General features: G+C 37.9%; 1 protein-coding gene across 1 annotated transcript in view; it reads left to right on the plus strand.

Annotated features, from left to right (window-relative positions):
• Window positions 1-20,868, plus strand: part of Otc (ornithine transcarbamylase) — a 75,879-nt gene extending 55,011 nt beyond the window's left edge. Inside the window, exons 5-10 of the mRNA XM_004665738.2 lie at window positions 2,519-2,672; window positions 7,125-7,247; window positions 13,988-14,041; window positions 14,120-14,269; window positions 17,945-18,082; window positions 20,809-20,868. Coding sequence (XP_004665795.1) covers window positions 2,519-2,672; window positions 7,125-7,247; window positions 13,988-14,041; window positions 14,120-14,269; window positions 17,945-18,082; window positions 20,809-20,868 — 679 coding nt within the window. The remainder of the gene's footprint in view (window positions 1-2,518; window positions 2,673-7,124; window positions 7,248-13,987; window positions 14,042-14,119; window positions 14,270-17,944; window positions 18,083-20,808) is intronic.
• Window positions 20,869-21,869: the final 1,001 nt, after the last annotated feature.

A 21,869-nucleotide genomic window follows, 5' to 3' on the forward strand; every position in this document is an offset into this window, starting at 1 on the left:
TATTTTAGGGAAAACAAGAGTACAGAAGGAAGACTATCTGCAAGAATCAATCCAAAAAATAGGAGGGGAGACATAGAAAGTTTTCCTCTCATAGAAAAAAGTCTGGCCGGGTGTGGTGGCGCACGCCTTTAATCCCAGCACTTGGGAGGCAGAGGTAGGAGGATCGCCATGAGTTCAAGGCCACCCTGAGACTACAGAGTTAATTCCAGGTCAGCCTGGACCAGAGTGAGACCCTACCTCGAAAAACCAAAAAAAAAAAAAAAAAAGAAAAAAGAAAAAAGTCTGGGTACACACACACACACACACACACACACACAGAGAGAGAGAGAGAGAGAGAGAGAGAGAGAGAGAGAGAGAGAGAGAGAGAGAAAGCAAAGCCTAAAAGATTCCCTTCAACTTCACACTCACATGGTGGGAAGGGGGGGGGGTCAGAAAAGAATAAGAATAAAGGGCTCAGGGTTTAAAGAGAGATCACACATATAGCATCACAAACAAGGAAAGAAAGCAAACAGACAAATAGAAATCCTACCCACTTCTCAGCTAGGCTGGGAAGGGGGAGAGAGACTTACACACTTGTATTCAGACAGATCCAGTGGATGAGGAGTACCGAGAAGAGATTTCCACACATAGATATGCTCTTTTATATGAATTAAACATTCAATAAGAATGAGCCTTGTCATCGGACTCTGGTGTGTAAGAGAGAGACCCTATTGGTTGGTGGACTCCAAAGGCTGACCCAGGAGGGGCCAGCCTACCCAGGTATGCTGAGCTGAGGAAGGAGCAGGAAGCTGCTTCTGGGGACTATTGCTTGGAGCCATCTTGGATTAAACTGGGTCACACATCCACTCTATTCCTGCCAGGGCAGGCAAGGTTACATCCATGTTTTCTGTGGGATTCTGTCCCTGGTAGAATGCCTAAAAAAGTTTCATTGTTCCTGTTGCCCCTTCACAAGGACCATTCTTTATGTGTCTTACCTGCACACCTTATGTATTCAGAATGTCCTTATAACTGAGACCTTCATGTCCCACATGAAGGCAGGCTCCCCAGGGTAATGGGAGCTGGGGTGAGGGGATAAAAGAGTATAACCTATTACAGTTTATAGAAAAGAAAATGAAAAAGATAAATATTCCTAGAAGACACAAGTGAGAAGACAGTGTGGAAGTAGAGGCAAAGATTGGGGTGCCATGTCCAAGGCTAAGGAAAGCCCAGAGCCATCAGATACTGGAAGAGGCCAGCAATAATTCTTCAGAAGGAACATGGTCTTGCCAACACTATAATTTTGGGCTTTGAACCCAAATAATAAATTTTGGTTATTTTTAACCAAAAAATAATATCCTTTATATTAATGGACAGTAACAACAAAAGTATTTGTTTCTCATGCCCTTACTTTGTTAAACAGAGTTGGAAATATGTAGATTTCCAGACACTGGGGACATTTATCTGATTCATGATACCTAAAAATCTTTAAGTATGAGAAATCTGTGATCTAGTTTGTATAAAATCTGAAAGTGTAGAAAATATTGCTATATGAATATATTTTAATGTATAAGTCTCTAATTTCTAGAAACAAGGATTCTTTGAAAAGTCTTTAAATTTTATAAGCACCAGAGGTCATTTTTGGCTATGTCAGTTTGGGTCCAATACGAAGCAGATTCTAAGATAAATTTAGACATATAATAGATATATTAGCAGAAATATCTGTGAAAATTAAAGGAGGTAGTTAATAGGAAGCAGGAATGAGGATAGAACCTTCATATAGGCATGCAGATCTTGACCTATGTGGAAGATGTTAAGAAAGAAGAGGTGGGTTGGGAAAGCCCCGGGAGACAGAGCAGTACTGAGAAAGTATTTGACAGGACACAAAGACCCCTAGAGTAAAGGCTGCTCGACTTGCCCAAGTCAGTCCACTGCCAAACATGAATGGCCCAGCTCTAGCCACCCCTGCTGAGCTTGATCACTGGGTGGAAATGGAAGGTGGCCTTGGCCTGGATACTGCAGTAGATGCAGAAGGTATGTCAGTCGGAGGCTGACAGTGGACAGTTCTGCTCACAGCAGGTTATCTCTTGTAGGGCAATCTGTGTGCATTTCCATTGCTGTTATACTAGTGCTTTCAGTTTTGTAGAGATGATAATGTGTATAATGTGTATTTTTTTCTGTGGGCTAATCTAAGAGAAAATAAGCCACACACCAGGTTTCTTTGCATGTTTGCTTTTGAATGTGTTCCTTCAAACTTAACTACATGGACTTTATCAATTACAATCCATCATCATTTGTGCTAAGCTCAATATTTATTATCTCTATGAAAATGTAAAATCAATAATCTCTAGATGATATTTGGGTGGAACTTTATTTGTCCTCTATAATAAAATATGCTTAATGTTAGGTTTTAAATCTGTCACTTTGATAGGTGATATATATTCTATTTTTTAAGGATTTCTTATTACTACCTAGGATCTTGTATTAAATAAGGAGTTATTAAACAAAATTAACTTAGATTATCTTTTTTGCTTTGCCACAGTGTATTATCTAGCATGACAGATGCAGTTTTGGCTCGAGTGTATAAGCAATCAGATCTGGATGTACTGGCTAAGGAAGCATCCATCCCAATTATCAATGGACTATCAGACTTTTATCATCCTATCCAGATCCTGGCTGATTACCTCACACTCCAGGTTGGTGTATTTATTTGTCTTATAAAGAAGTAAAGCCAACAAATAATTCCTGATTAGCATCAAATGGAACCATTTACTTAAATGATTGTATTTAATGATCATTATGATGCATTTTCAAATATCTCAAAAAATTATAGTGCATATGTGCATACCAGAAATTCAAGCAAAACAGGGCATTATTAGTCTATAAGATCCATTTCTCTTTTCAATCTTCCTCTCAAATCCCATTTATACCTTCTCATGTCTTGTGTTATTTGGATTACATTGCTTTCTGTCACCACATTTAACACAGAGGGTGAACAGGGAATGTGAACATATGTAGAAAGAGCCTACATACAACAGTCTGTGGCTTGAGAATGAAGACCAGAGGAGTTTAGCTTAAGTATTCAAGATGGTCAATTAATGCTTAGTAATTCAAAGAGGTGGTCGTTTTCTTTCTTTTTTATTAAGTAGAGACTTTGTGTGAATGCATCATATGTTAGTACCATCCTTTCCCTCCTTCCTGTCCCCATACCACTGAGGGCCCTCTTCAGTGGGTTTGCTAGTATTGACCAATGGGTTGTGGGTTATGAATTGTGAAAGCAGCAGCCAGTCATTATGGGCAAAGAGCAACACCTGCCAATATTCCCTCCTATGCTGTGGCTCTTAGAATCTTTCTACCCCCTCTTCCATGAATTTCCTGAATTGTGGTGGGTGTGCTTTAAGTCTACTTTAGTGTTGTGTTCTCAGCAACTTCTGCATTTATGCTTTAGTTCTATTCGAGTATCCTCAATGTCTGTCTCTAGCATCCTGGCACAGGTTGTAAAGCTTACCTTGGAAGCAGAACTCTTGCTTATCTTGCCAATTCCTCTGTGGTGTTGAGGTGGTCATTTTCTACTGCTTTTTTTTTAATTTTATTTATTTATTTGAGAGCGACAGACACAGAGAGAAAGACAGATAGAGGGAGAGAGAGAGAATGGGCGAGCCAGGGCTTCCAGCCTCTGCAAACGAACTCCAGACACGTGCGCCCCCTTGTGCATCTGGCTAACGTGGGACCTGGGGAACCGAGCCTCGAACCGGGGTCCTTAGGCTTCACAGGCAAGCGCTTAACCGCTACGCCATCTCTCCAGCCCTTTCTACTGCTTTTAATTGGTAAACAGCAGGGTATAATACATACATAATTTATAGAGTTAAGGATCCAATATATCTATATGCCCCCAAGTCAGAAACTTGAATAGCTGAAAGATATGTTTTGGTTTCCATAACCAATCTACATGGTATTACTACTTGGAATCCTGACAACCAGGATTTCTGTCTCTGGATGATTATAAGGAGACAAAGCAAACTGGATAGGGATAGATTTATCTTCCTCTCCATTTGAGTAAGGAGCACATGTGAGGTTAAACTCAAAGTAAATCTGTTCAATGATGAGAACAAAGTCCATGCAGGGAAGAAAAAAGTTGATATCAGATATCATGTTGCTATCTGTGAGTGTGCTCTTACATGGACACCAGATGATTTTATGTTTCTCTCTGAGACTTCATGGAAAATTCATTGAGTGACCTGCAGGATGTTGTGTGATACTTTCACATAGAAGATAGCACACTAGGGGCTGGAGAGATGGCTTAGTCATCAAGATGATTGCCTGAAAAGCCAAATGACTCAGATTTGATTCTCCAGGACCCATTTAAGCCAGATGCACAAGGTGGTGCATGCATCTGGAGTTCACTTGCAGTGGCTAGAGGCCCTGGTTCACCCATTCTCTCTTCCTGTCTATCTGCACCTCTCTCTGTCATAGATAAATAAAAATAAATATTTTTAAAAAGAAGATCCCACAATAGGATTTCAGTGAAGGAATAGCAGCTTATCAAGCAGAGAATGATTTCTAAATTAAATGGACCTGGGTTTAAATTCAAGTTTAGCTCCCCAGTAATCTGTGATCTCTAAATTTATTTCCTTTTTTCTTTGTCTTATTGTTATAAATATGTAAATGCATGAAGCCTAAAGACCTTTCAAGAAAAATTTAAAAAAAAAAAAAAAACAATTCCCATGTGCCCATTAAGCAGTCTTTTCATTTTTCTTTTTTTTAAAAAATTATTTTTTATTAATTAGTTTTGCACTCAATGAACACAGTCAAGTGGGTACCATTGTTAGGCTCGTCCATGTTCTACACTCTCCTCCTGATCTCTCCTTGTTGAGGTATATGGGTCATGCATTGTGGAGTTAGCCCACAGTTATGAGTAGGAGAAATGTCTCTGTGTATCATGACCCAACACGTGACTCTGACATTCTTTCCACCCCCTCTTCCACAAAATTTCCCTGAGCCATGTTAAGTTCATTTTGGGTCTGCTTCAGTGATGAGGTGTTGAGAGCCTGTGTGTCTCTGGATATCTGATTTGGTAGGAGTTGATTGTTCTGTGGGTTGATCTCCTTCATCCTTGTGCTGGTACCAGGTTCACCAAGAAAACAGCACCATTGCTTGTTTTGCCAATTATTCTTAGTTTCATCTGGGGCCCTTTTGAGGTATGATGGGGTGGTTCTCTCCTTAGGACCTGCATCTATCTGAAAAAGAGAAGCAGATTCTCCAATGGAGAGTAAAGTTAGCACCAGATAAATGGGATAACCCTTATTTTTTTATAGAGAAGTTAATAGGTGTAGGCCCTTTTGTAACCCACGATTTGTGGTGGCTTGGTAATGGACAGCAGGCTCATCTTTGGATATGGTTCTGACTTCTTTCCCAGTTCTAGCTATGGGTCCCATTCCACTGGGCGGATCAGTTAGCCAAGTCAAGATCAGTTGGTTTCCCATCATGACTGTGCACCATTATTGGACATGTGTGAGCATCATGACAGGTTATTTGCTGCTAAGTAGGTTAGACCATGAGTTGCTTGGACAAATATTGGTCATTTTCTCCCAACCAACCATGTAGCACCTTCTGGCAATAGATGTGCTGACTGTCTGGGAAGTGAATTTCTTCCATCTTCCAGCCATACCATTCCATTTTACATGTCAACTGCATATGGTGTCTTCAGCATAGGGTCTTACCACTGACCTTTGGTGGATCATCAAGTACTCTGACAGAAATCTGTCTTTCTTTTAGGAAACCTTGTAGGTCTCTCTGATCAAAAAAGTTCCTTGTGGATGATAGCCACCTGCTGGTACTGGGAGTTACAGGTCAGTGCCCATGAAGAGAAGGAAGAAAAAAAATAACTAATATAAAAGAGTTAGAGAGAAGAGAAAGAGAGAGAGAATGTAGATTATGGTCAGTCTTCATCATACCTTCTCCAGTGCCTTGTGACTCAGGTGTTCCCTCTAAGGGCCTGGTGAAGGTTCAACCATTTGGTCTGCCTTTTAGGATATAGAATTTTATGGTACCATTGCCGTTTGGGTCTAGATTTGTGTCCCCCCACCCCCTCTCTTGTCCTCCCTTCCCTCCCTACCCACCCTATTGTCTAGTCCAAGAGTTGTATTGTTTTTAATTTTGTGGTGCTAGAGATGGAACCCAGTGTCTCAAGAATGCTAGAAAAGCATTCTACTAGTGAGCTACATCCTCATATCAGTACTGTCACATTCTATAATTACTTTAGAATTTTGTCCTGTTTTAAAATAAAATGTTACTGATAGTTAAAACCTATTATGTAACTTTTCCTGATCCCATTTACTTCCACCCCACAAAGGGGGTAGGATTCCTTACAATGTGCTCCTCCAGGCACAAAATAGCCTGGATATCCATGAACTCATAGTGTCTGATACTACCTAACACAAGACCACCATAATAGGAGGAAAAGATGATGAAATCAAAGTAAAGGAGAGACTGATTAAGAGGGGAAGGGTATGTGATGGAGTGTGAAGCTGTAAAGGGGAAAGTGGGGGAAGGAGGGAATTACTATTGGTTATTGTCTATAATTATGGAAGTTGCCAATAAAAATAAATTAAAAATGATTATTCTTGTATTTGTATTTATATTTTAAGCATGCTTTTCTACATTAAACACATTCATATCCATATAAAGTACTATTTTTGGTCATGGTTTTTAACCTTATAACAATGGGAACATACTCAAAGCCATCATGCCAGGTACACTATCTTTCCCCTTTCTTACATCAACAAATCAAACTCTATGAAAGGGGTGACATTTGTGTCCATTGTTCTTTTTTATATCTACAGGGACAAGTATGATGTTGGGATATTGGTAGTGCTCATTTCTTGAATGAATGAAACAGATTCAGAATTCAAATGTGTGAAAATCTGAGTCTCTATGTCATCTTGGCTTGAGATATTAGTACATTCTAACTACTGCTTTGTGACTCAACCTTCATGTATTGAATTGTTCTGTATAACACAAAAATAGTACTTCATTCATTCCCACAGTACATTTAAATTAAGGTGAATATTATTTCCCTTTTTAGCTCTAATAACTTATAAAATTCGATTTCCTCCCATATCTAATCCCTCTCATTTATTTTTTTTTAGGAACACTATGGCTCTCTCAGTGGACTTACTCTCAGCTGGATAGGGGATGGGAACAACATCCTTCACTCCATCATGATGAGTGCAGCGAAATTTGGGATGCACATTCAGGCTGCTACTCCAAAGGTAGGGAACCTTTCTTCCTTAAAAGAACCCTCACTCCAATCAGATGCAATTACCCAGTGGAAACAAAATTTAGATTATGTTACTAGCCCTACTACTGAATCTATCTGAGGATTCAAGAGCCAAATTTCATGTATCTTCAATGAAAGCTGGTCTTGGCTGTCATTATTCATTGTGTGAATCTGTGGTAAAGGCATTTCTGAATTATTTCTTTGAATTTCGTGCCACTGGTCATGGCTGGAATACTTGTGAATTACCACCACACAGGCTGAAGAAAGCCATGAAGTTCAGATACCACAGAATCCTCAGTGCATGTGAATGCTATTATCACCTCACTAATATAGCAAGCTCATGTCAGTCCTATTGATGGCATCTACACTGGCTCAGGGTTTTAGACCTATCCCTAGGAGCTCTTTGGCTTTCTAAATCTGAGTCTCATATGATTAGGGAAATGATCCCTCTATGCTTTCTACCCTGTGCTAATCTCTCACAGAATGTATGGGAAACCTGACTGACTTCTTTTCATAAGTCCAATTTAACCTTTCTCATACATAAGTAAATAATAATATTTCTTGCTTTTTAAAAGAATTGGAACTTTCAAGGATAGAGATACGAAGGGGAGAGTATTTTCATCGTATATCTTTTTATATAGTCCAAATTGTTAACATGTGAATGTTTGATACTACATAATAGCACGAGTGCATAAAAACACTAATACAAAACATACAGATTGCCCTAGAAGTAGCCCTACTTTAAGATTCTCTGAGTCACATACAAAATGAACAGGCCTTTTAAGAGAAAAAATTAACCTTATGAGAGTATCATCACAAACAAACCCTGAAGGAGCCCCTAAGAACTTTTAGTTTATTTTTATTTATTTGAGAGCAACAGACAGAGAGAAAAAGAGGCACAGGGAGAGAAAGAGAGAGAGAGAATGGGCATGCCAGGGCCTCCAGCCACTGCACACAAACTCCAGATGCATGCACCACCTTGTGCATCTGGCTTACATGGGTTCTGAGGAATCGAGCCTCGAACTGGGGTCCTTAGGCTTCACAGGTAAGCGCTTAACTGCTAAGGCACCTCTCTAGCCTTTTATTTTTATTTTTATTTTTTATTTATTTTTGGATTTCCAAGGTAGGGTGTCACTCTACCTCAGGCTGATCTGGAATTCACTGTAATGTCAGGGTGACCTCAAACTCATAGTGATCCTCCTATGTCTTCCTCCTGAGTGCTGGGATTAAAGGCATGCACCACCACACCCAGGCCTTAAGAACTTTTTTGATACTATAAATCTACTTAACTCTTTGCTCCATGATGTTTCTCATTTAGCTATTAATGTTCTTTCAGGAATATTTTGAAAGGAAAAATCTCCTAAGTAGAAACAAGCTCAGAAACTTAAGTGTTAGTTTGTGATAAAATATAGAATTTCCCTTGCATGAGGAGAAAACCTTTTACAAGGACTAAACACCAGTGTATCTCTAACCAAGCATGTGTTTACTGATGTCTCATTAGTTTTTGCTGTTGCTCACTCTAAGAAGCTAAGGATCCTGACCTGGATATAAGGGACTATCAAATCTCTGTTTTGCCTCTTAAATTTGAGATATTTGTTTGCCAACTACTGGGCAAACAAATTATACAACACAGATGAGTTGCTGAATTTCTTTTTTAATTTTTTTGTTTATTTATGAGAGAAAGAGATAATGGGCACTCCAGGGCCTTCAGCCACTGCAAATGATCTCCAGATTCATGCACCACCTTGTGCATTTGGCTTACATGGCTCCTGGGGAGTTGAACCTAGGTCCTTTGGCTTTGCAAGCAAGCTCCATAACCACTAAACCATTCATCCAGCCCCAGAGTTGCTGAATTTCTCCAGTAAGAGTCACTTAAACCCTTGTGTCTTCCATGAAGTTTTCACTCAGCCCACCCCGACCAGTGTCGTAGATGAATTTTCCTATAAATAGATCTCTCATTGGAATTTGTGTACATGTTATTTACTCCTAAGGGACACATTTGGGGGACTATTGGTAGTAGGGTTTATAAAGTGAAGATGTTCCAAAGAATTATGAGACAGAGAGAGAGAAAGAGAGAGAGAGACAGACAGACAGACAGACAGAGACAGAGAGAGAACCAGGGCCTCCTGCCACTGCAATTGAACTTCATATGAGCATGCCACTTTTTGCATCTAATTTAATGTGGGTACTGAAGAATCAAACCCCAGCTATCAGGCTTTGCAACAATCACCTTTAACAGCTGAGCCATCTCCATACACAAAGTGAAGACTCTTAACGAAGGGTGCCATTTATAGGAACCAGCTATACTGGTTTCCCCAGATGAAGGAAAGTACTTGGATATGCAGGGGAATTTGGTTACCCTAGTGTCATGTCAAGTCCAGTCCCACACAAACTTGTTTTAGCCTGATTTCACAGGCGAACTATGGAATGTAAAATATGCCTCACAGTTGTCCCAACCTGGGATGAAGAGAGTGCAATTCCTTCTTTCTGGACCAGTTACAGGTAAAGGGAAACAGACAAAGTGGAGTGGTGAATCTTCTGGTACTTTTAGTGAGAAGAGTAGCCTGGTGGCCAAAGAGCTGCCTTCTGAAGAAGACATTCAAGTTCTAGGTATTAGAGACACACTGAAATAAGAAGGGCATCTAGGTAGGTCATCTGCATCACCTCTTCATCCTGCAGAAACAGAATAAAATGATAGCGATTTATTTTCCTTGGTGCTCATGCTCAAGCAGTTTGGGTCAGTGTATCCTGCTCTCTTAGTTTTCTAGGGTGACCATAACAAATGACCACAAACCAGGTGGCTTAAACAACAGTAATGCATTGTCTCACAGCTGGGGAATGTAGAAGACTGAAATCTGGGTTTTGGCACAGACACATCCCATCTGTTACTTGGCTTCTGGCTACATTACTCTAATCCCTTCCTCTGCCATCTCTGCCCTGTGTCCATGTGCCTCTCTATACAAATACCTCTTTGCTTATAAAATAGCATAAATTAAATTTAGGTCCACCTCATCCGATATGAATTAATTTTAATGAATTATATTTGCAAAGACACCATTTCCAAATATAATCAAGTTCTAAGGTTCCCAGTGATCATGTTTTTTTTTTTTTTTTTTTTTTGTGTGTGTATGGCTCTAGGGACCAAACATAGAACCTCACTTTCGCTAGCAAAGTACATTAACACTGGGTTGTAGCTCAGACATATGGCATGGATTTTTTGAGGACAGTATTAACCTAAGAATACCTGCCATAGAAAAATGGCAGCCACACGCAATAATATGAACCAGAAGCTTTCCTATTAAAGCCAAGTTTGGTTATTTGGAGAGATGACCCTTTCAGCAAGTAATTCTCTTCTTGCATTTAGCATGAATGCAAATAAAGGACTGAATGTAGACATATGCAGACACGGTTTCATTACAAATCTAATCTGAATAAAGGATCTGTGTTAATCCAAACTATTATTGCATCGAGACTTTTACAAATAGCATGTACATTAACAGTATAAGGTGCTTTTGTAAAAGCTTCTTTCTGTTGACGAAATCTATGATTTAAACATTTTATTGTATGTCAAAGACATTTTATTAACATCACAGAGAATAATTTCAATATTACAGAGTAATTTCAGTATTGTTCTTACACAGAAACTCATTTAAATGATAAAGCATACTAAAATACACGTAAATCTTGGTGGGAATAAGTTTTCAAACACCTGTTGGGAAGTTTGATAGTTCAGAAGTCAGTGTATCAATCTGTAAAGCGTCACTTGGTCATAGAACTATTACATTTAAAGATAAAATAAGATTTATTGTAAATTTAGGAAATGTTAACAGTTTTTAAGGCCATAAGTAATCTCTTTCCCCATGCTTCAACGAAGATTAATTTATATGTTCAAAAATAATAATTTAATCTACAATTGCAAAGGTACTCCATAGACCAAAGATAGTAATGATTTTGACATTATTTTAAGTGAATATTTAGACTGAATTGTGTTGGTTAATAACCTTCTTCATCTGGTTTTAAGATTTATGTACTGACCAGTGAATTATTTACTATTAAGAACTGAAATGTGAGTCAAGAATTCCTCTCCATATTCTATGTCATGGCCCAGTGTATGCAGGGCTTGGTGAATTTCTAATTTCCAAACTTTTCTTTTGCTTCTTTAAGGACTTATTGATTCCTTCTGTAAGAATGATTATTCTTAGGGAAGACAAAACCTCCTTTCCAAAAGGGAGGCTAAATTTTCAGGATAGTAGGGACTTGAAGTAATATTAAAGTCTCTTCATTTATGTTTACCTATATGAGTGGAAGTTCACAATATTAGTGATAAAACGCAGAAGCCTTTATTAATTTCTTTCCCCAAGCCCTTCAAGCATGGTTCCAAAACTCATGGTAAAGTGAGCCTGGCAAGCTGCTTTAAAATGTCTGCAATCATCATTATCAACGTCTCAATAGTATCTATTGTCAAGAAATTTGTAATAGGAGAATGAATATAGACAATCATGGGGACAGAAACACAATTTCAAGTGAATAAATCTGGAGCTGCTTGCCACAGGTGGAGATTCTCCACAAGCAAAATCTGAGTGTTTAGTATGTAGGTTGTGTAAGATGTTTATTACAGCATGCCCTTGAATTCGCCTGTAGAAAGGGAGGAAAGGAAGCAGGACCATGCAGAGGAGGAAGGTGAACAATGAGGAAGGCCGATTCACAGTCTTGGTTGAAGATGACCATTGGGAGCTGTCTTGAGTTAGGCGAAGGGGGTCAGGTTTCCATACACCCCTGCCAATCACTAATGGAATATATGGGGCCCTGTAAGAGTGTGACTTTGGGTGAGGTAGACTTTTACAGATGAGGCAATGGAGCAAGGAAACTGACAGCTGAAGGCAAACTTCTGGTGGTACCCCAGCTGCTGAGGAAAATAATCCCTTTGTTCATGGTTATTCATGAAGAGGGGTGTAAAGGGGATATCTCAGCATTCACCACCAAGCTGCACTGAAAATGTACAAAAATCATTCATAAAAATTGAATATGTGTGTATATATATACACACAATTATATATGGTTGGGACATGCTATACATTTTTCTGTATCTTGCTTTTATCTCTGAAAAATGCCCTGAGTGTGTGCTAATCAACATGTTTGGCACTATGCATAATATTTCAGGACTATGGTATGCCATAATTCATTCAACAATCATTTTCAGTATTTTTAGTATATTTCTGTGATGATTACTTATAATAAATCCATTTTCCTCTGAGTGTATCAAAAAAAATTGGGAAGGATAGAGGAAGGTAGGCATAATTATGGAGTTTGATCTGAGAGGATTCCCATAGGGTGGGTGTGGAAGTGAGACTGGGCTGAGATTCTGAGAAGTTGACATGTTCTTATGAAGACACCTGGAAAGGTCAAAGGGGCAAGTGTTCATGGGTGAAAGAAGGGCTGTGATGGCAAAAAGGGCAAGGTGTGTACATGGTTGACAAGAAGATTGGCTTTCCTGCAGCAGGGTATTGACAAGTAAAATATTCAGAAATGGAATGTAGGCAGGAAATGTTGAGAAATTAGCTTTGACTCCAGAAGCAAGTGCTAAGCAGGGAAGGTTATAAAGTAAATAACTCTCCCTGGTGTTTACAAAGTAGTTTAGATGTGATGAGAAACTATTCATGTGGACATATGGAATAGCTCCATCTACTTTATCTGCTCTCTGAATGTCCCCTCACTTAAAGCTGGGGCTAGGAAGAGCAAGCAAGACTTCTAGGATATAAAATGTGTGCTTCTACAATCCTAAATGTAAGTGCATCCTTTTAAGTACTTTGTTTACCTCATCAACCCATTCTAAACAAATACAAAATGCTCCTAGGGACACAGTGTGCTTATTGTGTAAATACCATTTCAAAGCAAGCTCCCTACTAAGTAAGAGGGTGTCCATTAGTATTTAACTAGGTGGTTATAGAGAGCTTTTCTGGGAAGTAATCATTCAAACTGACACCTGAAAGCATTATCTCTGCAATGGGTAGGGGAAAGCATTTTAGACAAAAAAGAACAGCGTGTGGAAAGGCTTAGACAAAAATGTATTATTAGTCTCTACACTTTTGTGTATAATCCTATTATGCTATTAAAGGAACAAGAAGAGTGGCCCCAGAAAGCTAGAAAGCATCTTATGCTGTGGTCTTCTTTATGGGATAAGGCAGAGATAATAAAACAAAGATGAAGCAATTAGCTGCCTTTATAAATTCAAAAATTCACCATGAAAGTTGGAAAACTTAGTCATAAAAAATCAACTCCACTGAACATGTTTGGGTTACATATTTTTAAACTTTTTTGACCATAGTGAATGCCAATTCACTATGTAGTCTCTGGGTGGCCTTGAACTCACAGCAATCCTCATACCTCTGCCTCCCATGTGCTGGGAATAAAGGCATGTACCATCATGCCTGGCTGGGTTACATATTTTTAAAAGGGAAGAAGAGAAGGACTATTTGGTGGTTTTGTTTAGTTTTGAGACAGAATCTCACTATGTAGCCCAAAGTGGCTTCAATTTCCCCATGAATAGCCTCAAGCTCATTATCCTCCTGCCTCAACAACTCTAGTGCTGGGATTTATAGGCATGTACCACACAGAGCCAAGAGGGACTATCCCCCCGCAGAAAAGAAAAGAAAAGAAAAGAAAACAAACATAGTGTATGAATAAGAAAATATATGTAATGCAATTAACTACATAACAATTTTTTCCTTGTAGGGTTATGAGCCAGATCCTAGTGTAATCAAGCTGGCAGAACAGTATGCCAAGGAGGTATGCTCCCTTTATGTAAAACTAAATTACCTTTCTCTATCAAACGAAGTTGTTAACTCTCATGCTTCTATGTGCTAGAATAGTACCAGACTGTCACTGACAAATGATCCATTGGAAGCAGCACATGGAGGCAATGTATTAATTACTGACACTTGGATCAGCATGGGACAAGAAGAGGAGAAGAAAAAACGGCTGCAGGCTTTTCACGGTTACCAGGTTACAATGAAGGTACAAATTTATGCCTCTCTGAATGTTCATTAATTCCATTCATAAAGGCCAGAATCACTTTAGGGAAAGTAGTCTTACCTTTCACATCCTATACAGGACTCACTACATCCAATGATTATCCATGTCCTTTTGGAAAAATAATTGAAACACAGAGAGCAGAGGGAAGCTTTCCCTCTGACAGTAGTAGAGGTATCAAAATGATTTACTCTTGTGTAAATGCAGAGCCATTAGATTACTTTATATGCATGAAGTTTCTTCTGATATCTTTCCCAACAGTAAATTATAACTGTGCATGCCAGACTAGTCCTTACTACCATGTTATAAGGACCACTAAATCCACTATAGTTTCGCTAACTTTGCCCAGGGACTTCTAGGTGATTCTCATTCAAAGCAGCAGTGTGTCTTTATTTATTTCTGGCAGTACTGGGCATGAGACTCGGGACCTTAAGCATGCTAGGTGTATTAGTCAGGGTTCTATATGGGAACAGAACCCATAGAATGAAATGTATTAAAAAGGAAAAATTTGGGCTGGAGGGATAGCTTAGCAGCTAAGACATTTGCCTGCAAAGTCAAAGGACCCAGGTTTGATTCCCCAGGACCCTCATGAGCCAGATGCACAATGGGGCACACAGGTCTGGAGTTTGTTGGCAGTGATTGGATGCCCTGGTGCTTTCTCTCTCTCTCTCTCTCCCTTCCTCCCTCTCTCTCTCTCTCCCTCTTTCTCTGTCAAATAAATAAAAAATAAATAAAAAGGGGGAATTTATTGGATTAGCTTAAGGTGTCAACAGCAGTCTGCAGGCTTGAGAGTGAAGGAATCTAGTAGCTGCTCAGTGGCTGGATGCCTCAGAAGTCTCAGTCCAGCTCTGAAGGCCTAAAGGCTTCCTGGAGATCTACTGATTGACAGGCCAAACTGGAAAGCTGAGGAAATTTGGTTTCAACACTGAGGAGGGATAGCTGAACAAGATAGATGCATATTCAAGTTAAGGCACTCACCAGCAAGTAGCACCAACTGCCAGGTAGGAGGAAGGGGCTCCTTCCTCTCAGGGTTTCCTTATATAAAGCCAACTGCTGGGAGGGTCACCCATTCTGGGGTGAAGGTTCACTCTGGAGGAAGGACTTCCTCCTTTGGTCAATCCTTCCTGGAAGCAACCTCAAAGACCTGCCCAAGAGGAATGTCTGTGGATTCCTAACCAGATCAAGTTGACAACAGAACTTAGTCATCACACTAGGCAAGGGCTTTACCATTGAGCTACAACCCTCAGCTGTACCTCAATCATGAACTGTCATTAGCAGCTCCTGAACATGGTATTAATACACAGCTGTCTGGATCTCACATCCAGGGTTCTAATTTAGTGGGTCATGAGTAACACTTAAGAATTTGAATTTCTGCCTAGTTCCCAGGTGATGTAAAGCTGCTGCTTTAGGACCACACTTTGAAAACCACTGTTTTAGAAGCATACCCTGAAAGAAAGATGTACACTAAGGTTTGGTCAACATACCAACTAATCTGGGTGGAGGAAGTGATTAGTCAAGTATAAAAATAATCTACTAATAATGTTATACATAAATACAAGTTCCTTCTCATTACATGTCAAATAGAATGGTAGTTTGGAAAACAAAAAGTGAAAATGTCTTTGCCCTACCCTTGTAACGGCGATCATTTCCAGATGAAGCACCTCTTTAATAATTTAATGTGTATCTTTGCAGACCTTTTCTGTATATTTACATAATGTATGTTTATGTGTACACTCTTGATTCTTCACAACTGACATTTTAAGCATATTGATTTCATGTGCTTTTTTATTTGACAAGTCATAGATATTTTAATCCATTCACTTAGATATTTTTCAGTCATTTTAGTAACTGCACACAGAATCCCTAAGTATAAATGGACAATAGTTTGTCTATAATGTTTCTTACCGATAAATTAAGTTATTTCCAAAACTTCAAAATTCAAACAATGCAACAATGAACAGCCTTATTCATATTTCTTTGTGTGAGTATTACTGGAGCATAAATTTCTAAAAAATGAATTTTAAGGTTATCTGTTATATACTTATGAAATATGAGTGATGTCTACCCAAAACAGATGAACAATTTTTATATTCCTATAGCTATATATTATAGTTCTTTCTCCACACACACTCTATTATTTATTTAGTTTTGCATGTGTGCATGATGTCTATGCATGTGTTTATGCATGTTCATATGCATGTGGGTGCACATGTGTGTGCAGGTACATATGCAGAGATTTTCATGTATGTATGGGCCTAGAGAACAACTTTAGATGTTATCATAAGAATTACCATCCACCTTGTTTTGAGACAGCATTTCTCATTGGCCTGTAGTTCATCAATAAGGCTAGATTACCTGACCACTGAGCTTCAGAGATCTGTTGTCTCTAGTTCCCAAGTGCTGGGATCACAGGTGTATGTTACCACACTTGGCATTTTTATGTGTGCACTGAGGAACAAACTCAGGTCCTCATACTCACAGGACAAACACTTCACCAACTGAGTTTTCTCCACCCCCCCCACAACTATTTTGTTACTTACATTTTACCTTTTTTACATTTGAGCCAAAAAGTTATTTTGTGATTTTTAAAAATTGTATTTGCCTTATTGTTTATGAAGTTAAACATCTTTTCATATCTATTGGCTATTTCCATTTCTTTCTCTTTAAATTGTTTTACCTTAGCTGCTTCTTTTTTTTTCCTTTTTAATCATTCACTAGAGGAACTTTTATATATGATGCCTAAACTCTTGCCATGTATGTTTCTAATACTTTTTTGTGATATTTTAAATTACCTATTGCTTATCTCATGCTTGCCATGGGTGATATTCTAGCTCACTTTAGAATTGAAGAATAGTCATTTTACTGATGCCTGACTGTTATAAATGTTACTTCATTTCCATTTCATGTTAATAGTATTTTTAATACTAAAAAGTCAATTGTTCTTAACATGGGGGTGAAATGAAATTTGGGTAAAAAGACAATAATTTTGAGACAAAAATGTGAAGCAATATAGTTTTTAATTTTCAGTTGAACAACAAAAATGAATGAGAAAATGTTCCTTTAGGAATTATCTATTGGAGAAAGTTGAGACTGCTGTGACATTTGCATTCTGAATGAAATATCTAGTGCATAGTGCTCATAATCATGCTGGATGTACTCTTACCTCAATGCTTCCTTCAAAAGTGTTTATATTTATGACAAAGTATGCTTCAAATGCTAAAACTCATTTGTAGATAAGCTTAAAGTATCATACTGTCATATGTAAACAACTTCTTTATATATTGAAATATAATTGATGAATTTTGCTATTTACCACATATTATACTGGGGGGGGTTGCTGAAAAGTCTGCTGTCCCCCTGGGTATAATGTTAGAAAACTAACTACTGGTATAATTTGAAGTGATTGATCTCCCAAGTTTAATAAATCAACTATAAAATTCTATAAGTTGAAATAATTGCATATATTTATCATTGGTATCTTGACAAAAACTTCACTCTGCCCTTGGTCTCTCCTTTGTATTGAATTCTTACCCCGAACCATATGTGTTCCTTTTGTATTGAATTCTTACCCCGAACCATATGTGCTTATAAATACTGAAGAAGAGATGTCTGATTGTCATGCACAATAGTCAAAATATGATCTTATTCCCATCTCTTTAGATTGCTAAAGCTGCTGCCCCTGACTGGACATTTTTACACTGCTTACCCAGAAAACCAGAAGAAGTGGATGATGAAGTATTTTATTCTCCACGATCATTAGTGTTCCCAGAAGCAGAAAACAGGAAATGGACAATTATGGTAAGAAAATGAGAATGGAGGAACAAGGAACTCTTCATATGGCTCCAAATTGCCAGTTCATGCTTTTTTGGTAAATACTATGTTAGATAATACAATTACATTCATTGATTATGTGGGATCTATTTTGTCTAAAAAGTTTATAAGAGATCATGATTGCTCATTAGCATTCATAGTATATATTTCAGTAGATTAAAAAGATCTCCTTCCAAATGTACCCACATTCAACAAAACTTGAACTGCCATGAGAGCCAGCCACCATTTTATGTCAACCACTAGAAGTTGTATATTTCTGGTTTTCTAATTTGTGTTTATAGAAACCTCTACTTCAGTGTCTGGTACAAAATAAGCACTTAAAAACCTTATTTCCTTCCTCCTCTCTTTTTCTCTGTCATTCCTTTCTTGATAATTTGACCAGATAATTTTAGCTCTCTGCTTGAGCTGGCTAAATATATATTTTTGTTTGGGGGCTTAAAAATATTTCCACAATTGATAGCAAACTTTACCAGAAAGACTATTGTCCTTCTTCAATAAAACCATTAGTCAACGTTTTTTTATTGTAATTCTATGAAATATTAATTTCCAGTATGTGCTTTGCAATTCCAGTGGGAATCTTTTTTTCTAAAACTAAATACTTATATGTAATAACTTAGTCCCACTACATTTTTTTGGCTCCACTACTTTTTAACATTGAGTAACTTAACTAGTCTTAATTGCTATACTAGCCAGAATCTTCATTACTAACAATAAAGTCCATTCTGGGTGGAAAAATAGATTACCTTATCAAAAGACATTAAACATCACTAAGAACTTCTTTAAAGAGGGGGGATACACTGAATCATTACTGAATATCACATACCTAATCCCAATACAAGCCCTCAAAATTGTTCCAAACCACTATGTTGCTTTTACTTTCAAGGAGAGGGAGAGAAAATGAATGAATGAATACGGGCATGCCAGGGCCTCAAGCTGCTTCAAATGAACTCCAGATGCATGTGCTACATTGTTTTGTGCATTTGGTTTTATGAAGGTTCTGGGGAATAGGTTATTAGGTTTCACAGGCAAGCAAAGTACTGAGCAATCTCTCCAGCTTACTGTGTGTCTTTTATAGCCACAAAACTACAGACACAATGACCCACAGCCTGATACCCAGGGCCCTTGAAACAAGATTCTGCATTCCCTTATAACTACCTCTGTTGAAATAACTGTAGTTCACATTTCTTACTATTTCATACATTAGGAAAAGTATTAAAATAGCATGGTGAACATACAGTACTAAACACAGGCAACTGTTAAATAAGTATAGTCAAGAAATATCTTTACAGTACAATACTTGCATTTCTGCTATAGCCTATGGACACTTGTCTAGTATGGTTGGTTGATGTGTATCACTGGAGTAATAAAACTACCTCTTAAGAGTAGAGTCAGAGAAAATAGATTCAAATACAGTTCTGTATTATCTGTTGTTTCAAGGATTAATTTCCTCATTTGTAAATAGTGATATTTGTAAATAATGTCATTACATTAAGTTAGATAATGCATGAACATTTCTTTCTTTTTTTTAAAATTATTTATTTATTTATTTGAGAGCTACAGACACAGAGAGAAAGACAGAGGGAAAGAGAGAGAATGGGCACGCCAGGGCTTCCAGCCTCTGCAAAGGAACTCCAGACGCGTGCGCCCCCTTGTGCATCTGGCTAACGTGGGACCTGGGAAACCGAGCCTCGAACCGGGGTCCTTAGGCTTCACAGGCAAGCGCTTAACCGCTAAGCCATCTCTCCAGCCCGAACATTTCTTTCTAGTTCATTGAAGTATCTAGTTCAGTGCTGGCAAATAATTGTTGACTGACATGTGATAAGACATTCTAGTATATTGCCTGTACCCAATAAGCACTCAAAATATATTCACTACTGCTATTTCTCACATTATTTTTACTGTTCCTAGTATGGAGTTTTGAAACAGTAAAAGTAAAAGTAATCATTTGTGGCAGGAAGTCCAAAAAGTTTTTCTCTATAAAGTTAACTTCTTTCCAGAAAGATAAATTCAGATAGCTGGCATTATTCATTAGTCAAAATGGTTTGTTTTTATTACTTTACATCTGAGTTATTCTGAAATTCTCTAGGTTGTAAGTGACCAAACCACATGTTAACATGAGGAACTGGGATAAGAGTGATTATTTTTCTCTAAAACCAGCCAGTACATATGTTCTAACTTATGACTAGGAAACCCAACCATGGCAACCACTGTTTCACATTTCAACTCCTTGACCTAGAGTAAGATCTATATAAGCATATTGTTTATCCATATATCCCTTGGGACCTTCCTTTGCTCAAGTAAAATATATCACCTTACAGGCTGGTGAATTGCCTTAGCTGTTAAGGCGTTTGCCTCCAAAGCCTAAGGACCTCAGTTCGATTCCCCAGGACACACATAAACCAGATGCTCAAGGGCGTACATGCATCTGGAGTTCATTTGCAGTGGCTGGTGGCCCTAGCACACCCATTCTCTTTTTCTCTATCTGCCTCTCTATTTTTCTCTCTCTCAAATAAATGAATAAATAAATAAAGTATTTTTAAATATCACTTCAGAAGTGTTCCCTTAATATTTCCTTGGGAAGGCACATTTTAACTTAGGTCTGCAAAACTGAAATCTAATCTCCCTTACTTAGGTCCCAAGGTAGACTGTTTCTAATGCTTATCTATTTCTTTTTCTCTTTCTTGTCATCCCAGGCTGTCATGGTGTCTCTGCTGACAGATTACTCACCTACGCTCCAGAAGCCAAAGTTTTGATGTGTGATTCTTGTCAAGAAGAAAACAATGCTCTTTAGCAACACAATGAGACAATTTATGGTTAAAAGACTTAAAAATAAGATATAAACAAACAATACATGATATAAGTTACTGTACAATATTGCTTTGTCATTGTAATGTTTTCCTAAAGCTTTTGATTGAGTGCTGAGACACTATAAGACACTACTTGACTTGATATAAACTATCTCTTTCTCTCTCTTACTCTCATTCATAACATGAATTACATTTGGATTTATTAATTATCATACACATTTGCTTCAACTAAAAATAAAACAATGTGCTTAAAATGCATAATATCTAAGCCATTAAGTGTAATCTATGCTTATTACCTTAATAAATGATCACCCATGCAAATTTATAAGTAGTCATTTACCATGAAGTCTGCTTCTAATGGATCTATAGGTTCTGCTTCTATGCCCCAAGACCAATGAGAAAGTCAAATGATATATTCTGTACATAGAGTACAGTTTTCAGACCAATGAGGAAGTCAGCCACATACAAGCATCATGAAATTCTTAAAATACAACAATTGCTGTGTCCAAACTGAAGGGTTTTTTTTTTTTCCCCCAGTCATTTGACAGAAGAGAAGAGAAAGTCCTTCAACAGCCTGCATCTACCTCTGGGTATAATGAATACTTAATGCCACAGGTTAAAAGGTGCCTTTCCTAGGAAATGGTAAAGCCATGGGCATCCATCCAGAATTGTAGAGTCCATTACAGAGTGACATTTTCTAGGTTACAGTTTTTCCATTAGTAGCAATTTAATTTTTCCATATGTGTGCTTATTATACACAATTTGCTACTTACCACATTTTAGCCAGTCATTTCCTCTACATTTTCTTCAGGATAATAATTTGTATTGTTGAATTATAATGTAATTAAAAGTAGATTTCTTTTGTGTATGATCAAATTTGTATTGTTAAATTACTATGATATATTTGAAATGTTTTAATTAAAAATGATAAGAAATGCAGTCATAAC

This window comes from Jaculus jaculus, chromosome X (genome assembly GCF_020740685.1).
Source record: "Jaculus jaculus isolate mJacJac1 chromosome X, mJacJac1.mat.Y.cur, whole genome shotgun sequence".
NCBI classification, from domain to species: domain Eukaryota; kingdom Metazoa; phylum Chordata; class Mammalia; order Rodentia; family Dipodidae; genus Jaculus; species Jaculus jaculus.